A 6,000-nucleotide genomic window follows, 5' to 3' on the forward strand; every position below is an offset into this window, starting at 1 on the left:
CTTGCCACATGGCCCCACTGTCCTGAACCACTCTTCTCCACATTTGGTATGACTTTGATAGCAGCAGGCTCTCTATTGTCTTCCCACCCTATAGTTTTTAACTTTTTTACAGATGACCCAGCACTCTAGCCAAGTGCCTTGTGTCATGACCAGCAAAACAAAATGGAATCGAGTATGAGAGAGGCAGCATGTCACAGTAGGTAAGGATATTGTTTTGAAGGACATTTTTGTTTCAGATACATATGTGTGTGTGTGTGTGTGTGTGTGTGTATTGTAGGTTCTGATGTAACATATATGTGTATATATATTTTTCAGGTTCTCATGTAAAATATACTGCTTTGGGGGGGTATGGAACACTTTACCACTGAGCTACATCACTCAGCCCCTTTTATTCTTTATTTTGAAACAGGGTCTCACAGCCTCACTAAGTTGCCTATCCTCAGGCCTTAGCATCACAAGTTGCTGGGATTATAAGCGTGTGCCATTGTGCGTGGTGCAGAATATATTTCTTATTGAGGTTTACCAAAGAGAGAGTTCTGAACTCTGGAGCTCCAGATTTAATACTGCTCTGGATGTTTGGTTCCTTGAACTTCTCTGCTGTGAGGACCTTCTTTCTCCACTTTAGTGACCACTTCTATGACCACATCTTGCATCTGGTCACTACCCAGAATGGGTTCATCTCCAAAATCTGGAATTTCCATTGAATTACCAGTACTCTTCCTATTCTGTAACTTCTTAATAAAGAAATTTTTTATTTTTAAAACTTCTTTCTTTCTTTTTTGGGGGCCCAGGGATTGAATTCAGGGGCACTCAGCCACTAAGTCACATTCCCAGCCCTATTTTGTATTTTATTTAGGGACAGGGTCTCACTGAGTTGCTTAGCGCCTCACTTTTGCTGAGGCTGGCTTTGAACTTGTGACACTCCTGTCTCAGCCTCCTGTGCTGCTGGGTTAGAGGTATGGGCCACTGCGCCCAGTTAACCCTTATTTCTTGAATCCAAACTTCCGACTCTTTGCCATTCCTACTAGAATTGACTCAGCTCAATTTTAACTTTTTAGGTGATCTCTTGTTGCCCTCCATGATTACCCTCTTCAGAACCCAAACTGACTTAAACCTAAAAGTGTGATCTAGTTCCCCTTTGTCCAAATGCATGAGGCCCTTCTCTGCTGTACCCCATCCACTCACCCAGACTTTGTTTAGAACGAATGCCACCAACTCAACTTCTCACTTCCTTATTTCTCTCAGGCTTCCAAATATAGACATATCACAGCTTCTTGTCCTGATTTTGACTCTGCTCTGAGGATCTACGCCATCCACAGCCCCTGATGAGGCAGCACCCCTGTGTGCAGCTGACATCCCTACCATGGCCAATTAGCCATGGGAAAGCCTTTAATTCAGTGGTAGAGCACAGGGATGGGCCAGCATGCTGGGAACAGTGTGACCAGCTCCTCCTAGGAAGTCAAGGGACTCTTCCCAGGAAGCGGTGGGAGCTACACATGAGAGGTCCTGAAAGTAGAAGCAGAAGAATCCAGACAACAGAAAGAACCAGCAGGAGCCACCATGTAGCCCTGAGAGAGCAACAGGAGGTAGCTGCTTCATTCCAGTGGCCAATACCCAGGTTCCAGGAGGCCTGGGTACATAGGAGAACCTATTCCTGGTTCTTCTTGAGATCCTGGGACCCTTACAACCCCAGTGACTTTCAGTGGACTTTTCCCCTTGCACCTAAAAGAGCTCAGATAGGATCTTTCGGCTCACTGAACTTCATTGTTGCTAATACATGATTCTTTTTTTTTTCACATAAAATATGCTTTACCAGGAATGCTCTCTCTCACTTCTTCCCATATGGCAACTATTTACTTAGCCTTTAGGAAAACAAATGCCCCTTTGTGAGTGTCCAGCTCCCAGGCCAGGCCCTCCTCTGCATCCCTTCTGGGCTTTGCTTATTGCTGTTATAACACCTACGGCTCTGTTTTGCAACTGTTTGTGTTTCTGCTTCTGTCTCTGGACTCTCAGCTTCTTGGGGGACAGTGTCATATCCTACACATGATTTGATCTCCCCAACATGGGGGAGCACAGAAGGTTCTGTTGGTTCAGGACTCACACCCCTACCCTGGAGCTCACTCTCCTACTGGCAGTTCCATGTACCCTAGCTCACTTTGTGACTTTGTCTGAGAGTGTTACAGGAAGGCTAGAAACTCAGGGGGCTTAGGTGCCAGGAGTGACCCTCATTCAATGAGATGGGGAGTTTGGGAGCAAACACCCCAGCTTCTGGCCCCTCAGGAGGCCACGGAGATCCACACAGGGCTCCAGAGGGTCTTTTATGAAATTGAGCCCCAGTTGCCTATAGAGGCTTCCCTTTCCTGCCTCCCTTCCTCACTCCTTACCGTACTTTCTAGAATCACCCCCCAAATAAACTACCTGCATTCCAATGAGTAATGAAGCCAAACCAAGACAGCAAAAGCACATAGTGTTTGACAGATAGCAAGGGAACAGTCAAAGTCTCCAGCTACTCCTCTCTCCTCCCACTGGCAGAGATGTCAAGAATTGCCATCCCTACCACTTCACTTTCTCTCTTTACGTAGCACCACATGCCCAAGCACCTGGACCTCACGTTCATCCACATCCTTACTCCCCTTCCTCACTGGTTGTTCAGAAGAGCCTACTCTGCTTGTCCCCAGGTCTGATAGAGCCTGGGGTTTCTCACACTCCTGCCACCAGCAAGCTGAGCACTGCTGGAGGAAACTGTCCTACTGTCTTGGTTGGGGTCAGTTCACATTTATGATATTCAACCCCCAACATGGCTTCAAAGCATTTTTCTTGTGTTCAGGTAATTTCCTGTAGCAATGACTATGCCCACGTTTCACTAGGATGCTTGGACCCTTCTTCATTCTGCTTATCAAGTTTTAGCATTTGTTAGAAGAATGGACCGGATTCTGGGTAAAGAGAAACAAACACAATATGGCCTCTTAGTATAGCCAACTAGAGGTAGGAGACAGGCTCCAGACCTACCAAGTACAGTGCTATACATGTATTCAGAACAGTGAATAATTGGTACAGGGTTGTCAACTTATCAGAATGGTCTGGACTGGCCAGAGGAAGGAGAAGCCTCAGTGACAGTGCAACAAAAGGACAACACTTGGGTAAACATTATTATTAGTTCTGTTTTTACAAAAGAGGAAACTAAGGCATAGAGAACCTAAGTAACTTACTCAAAGTCACACAGCTGGTAAATGGCACAGTGGGGTTGAATTCAGAGTCTGACTCTGACTGAAATGCATGAACTTGACTACTACTTGACATTCTAACTATTGATTTTTGAATACAAAATTATTGATGAATGATTGAAAAGTCAGCACAATGAAATCTTATCATGTCTCCCAAGGCTGGTATACTTATAATACATACCTGATCAATCAACAAATTTATATTAAATAATTCAGATGAAAAATACTATATGTATAATCTGATGTAAGTTAGTATATATCCATTATTAGAGGGTATGAAACAAAAATGAGTGAATTTTTTCTCCCAGTTGCTCTTGGATGTTAATCATGGCTAAAGGTGAATTGGTGTGGTATAGTGAACACAATGGTAAACTGAGGCACCCCAAACATGGCTAACTACACGGTAGCCGTACCCTCAGCTTCTGCATCTAAAGAATGTACAGTTGGAGTGGACAATGTTTCACTTCCTTTCCAATACTAAGACTTTACTTTTCTCTCTTTATATAGATAAAATTTTGATTTTAAACCTGTCTAGATTACACTTGAAATCCCACTGATGCAGGTGACTGGAGTCTGGGAGGTCAGTCTGGGTGACAATTACTACACACTCTTTGCTCTTTGGGACACCAGTAGTAGCATTTTCATATCTGAAGAATCTCTATGTTGACTACATGGAGCTCCTTCAGATTTGCAAACTGCACTTGCAAGGTACTGAAGGTAGCGGAGAGTACTGATTTCAGAGTGCCCTTGACTATTAAAGAGAAGGCACTCTGTAACTATCTCAGGCCAGGAATTGGGTCTGCCATATATAGAAAGGATTAGCCCATCGTGCTAACTCTGGCTCAGAGGATCATCAGCACCTGCTCTCTGTGTGGCCCAGTTCCAATTTTTGTCATGTGAGCTCTGTCTTTCCACAGAGTGCTCAGGCAAATCCCACATTTCAAAATAAAAAGACAAAATCACTGCATGGCAGACTCTTCATGGGGTTGGACTACATCTATGGGGTCTTATATGCATGCACAGGAGCAGTGTTTACTGAACTAACCAAGAAGGTAAGAGTATTTCTAACCTTTGGCCACTTTTGAATGAGTGGTGTTGTTCAACTTGTCTTGATATTTTAGTACATGAAAGAATATCTCAAAAACTATATACAAAATATATTGACAAAGCAAAAAGAAAAATGCAGACATTTATCACACCTTGTTTTACACAAAGGCAGAGAAGATGAGGCTCAGACTTTTGCTCTGGGATGTGGCTTTCTCCACCTTAGAGACGGCCCATTTCTGCAGGGGCAGGTCAGAAACCTTTCTTCAGTTCTCCTTACACGTTCCTTATTTAGTCTTACCGGTAGCACGTGCTCAATAAATGTTTGCTGAATTGATCCGTGTGTGCATGTGAATGTTTTGGGGTAACTTATTCTTCAGTGGTTCATGGATATCACAGACCCTATTATTCTACTGAGAGAAACTAAGAAGCAAAGAATAAACTTGTGCTAGCTCGTATAATTCATCTGGATCACAGAGCTCCTCTCCCCTACCTGGTCTGAGAAGAGTTAGTAAAGATGAAGTGCCCCCCCCCCCCCCATCAAAGGGCAGAACTGAAATGCCTGTTTGGGGCCACTCTGGCTAGGAGGCTAGGAGAGGAGCTCGCTTTGGGAGGGGACAAAAAGTTTATGTTTTGAAACTTTTCATACCCTCCTATCTCAGCCTGGTCTGAAAGCCTGAGACCCCCTCAGAGCTGAGTCAAAGGATTTCAGGATGCGCGGCCCTGGGAGCCAGGTGCACCCCTGGCTGTGTCAGCAAGGGGACTGCCCGGATTTCAGGGCATTGGAACTGCAGCCACGCAGCCACCACACAAACCAGCTGCCCCCGCCCGCCCACAGCATTGCCCCTCTTTTTCTCCCTCGACCATGCCCTGCTCCTGAGAGTCCATCTGCTTCCCTGGCCCTGGGGACACTCACCCTGCCACTCGAGGACCCGCTCCCGGGGGAGCGCCGCCGGCAAGCCCTCGGCGCAGGCCCGCGGCGCCCTCAGCAGCGGCAGCAGTAGCAAGGGCAGCAGCAGTGGCAGCTGCGACAGCATCGCTAACCACTGGACTCACTGAGCGCTGTTCGTGGCTCCTGCTGGGGCCGGAGCTCCCCGGCGGCACCCCGCCTGCGGCGTGGGAGGCGGGACTGCAGCCTCCTCCGCGCTCCACTCTTCTGCGGGCCTCGCCACCCCTGCCCCTCGGGGAGACCCACTCTACCACCCCTTGTCGCCGCGGTGTGCAGGCACTTAGGGCTCTGGGCTGGGAGACGGGAGGAAAGTCGTGGAGTTTTCCCCGCCCTACCCACTCGGGCTCGGGGAAGGAGGAGGAAGAGGGAGTGGACCATCTGCCCATCCCAGAAATTCCTGCCTTTGGGGTGGGGAGAGAGGAGGGGTGAGGCTGCTGGGTGCAAGTGCTCCTAGGGTTCCTAGCAGCATTCTGGTTTTGCCGGGAGGCCCAAAAGGACGTGAGAGAGAGAGAACTGAGAATCTCTGGGAACAGGAAGTCTGACATGTGGGTTTGGGAAGCCTAGGGTTCGGGTAAACACTGAGGGTTTGGCAGCCTGTGTGCTGCTCCAAGCTGCTCCCGGAACGCAGGCGCTTTGGGAGGCTCTGAATGTGGAGCACTGGAGACCCCTGGGGGCCCGTGCTGGTCTCTATCCTTCACGCTTCAGAGTAAACTAAAGGTATTTCATTTGTTGACCTTCTTTCAGTTTTAAAAGAGCCTCTACTTCCATCTCCTTTGATCCCCC

At 47.4% G+C, this 6,000-nt stretch overlaps 1 protein-coding gene across 1 annotated transcript in view; it reads right to left on the reverse strand.

Moving 5' to 3' along the window:
• The window catches only part of Pla2r1 (phospholipase A2 receptor 1), a 124,774-nt gene extending 119,130 nt beyond the window's left edge, over positions 1-5,644 (reverse strand). The window contains 1 exon segment of the mRNA XM_046462259.2: positions 5,185-5,644. Coding sequence (XP_046318215.1) covers positions 5,185-5,305 — 121 coding nt within the window. The 5' untranslated portion in view covers positions 5,306-5,644.
• Positions 5,645-6,000: the final 356 nt, after the last annotated feature.

Source organism: Marmota monax, unplaced genomic scaffold (assembly GCF_021218885.2).
Source record: "Marmota monax isolate L192 unplaced genomic scaffold, Marmota_monax_Labrador192_F-V1.1 WCK01_AAM20220418_F8-fsc00129, whole genome shotgun sequence".
In the NCBI taxonomy this organism is placed as follows: Eukaryota; Metazoa; Chordata; class Mammalia; order Rodentia; family Sciuridae; genus Marmota; species Marmota monax.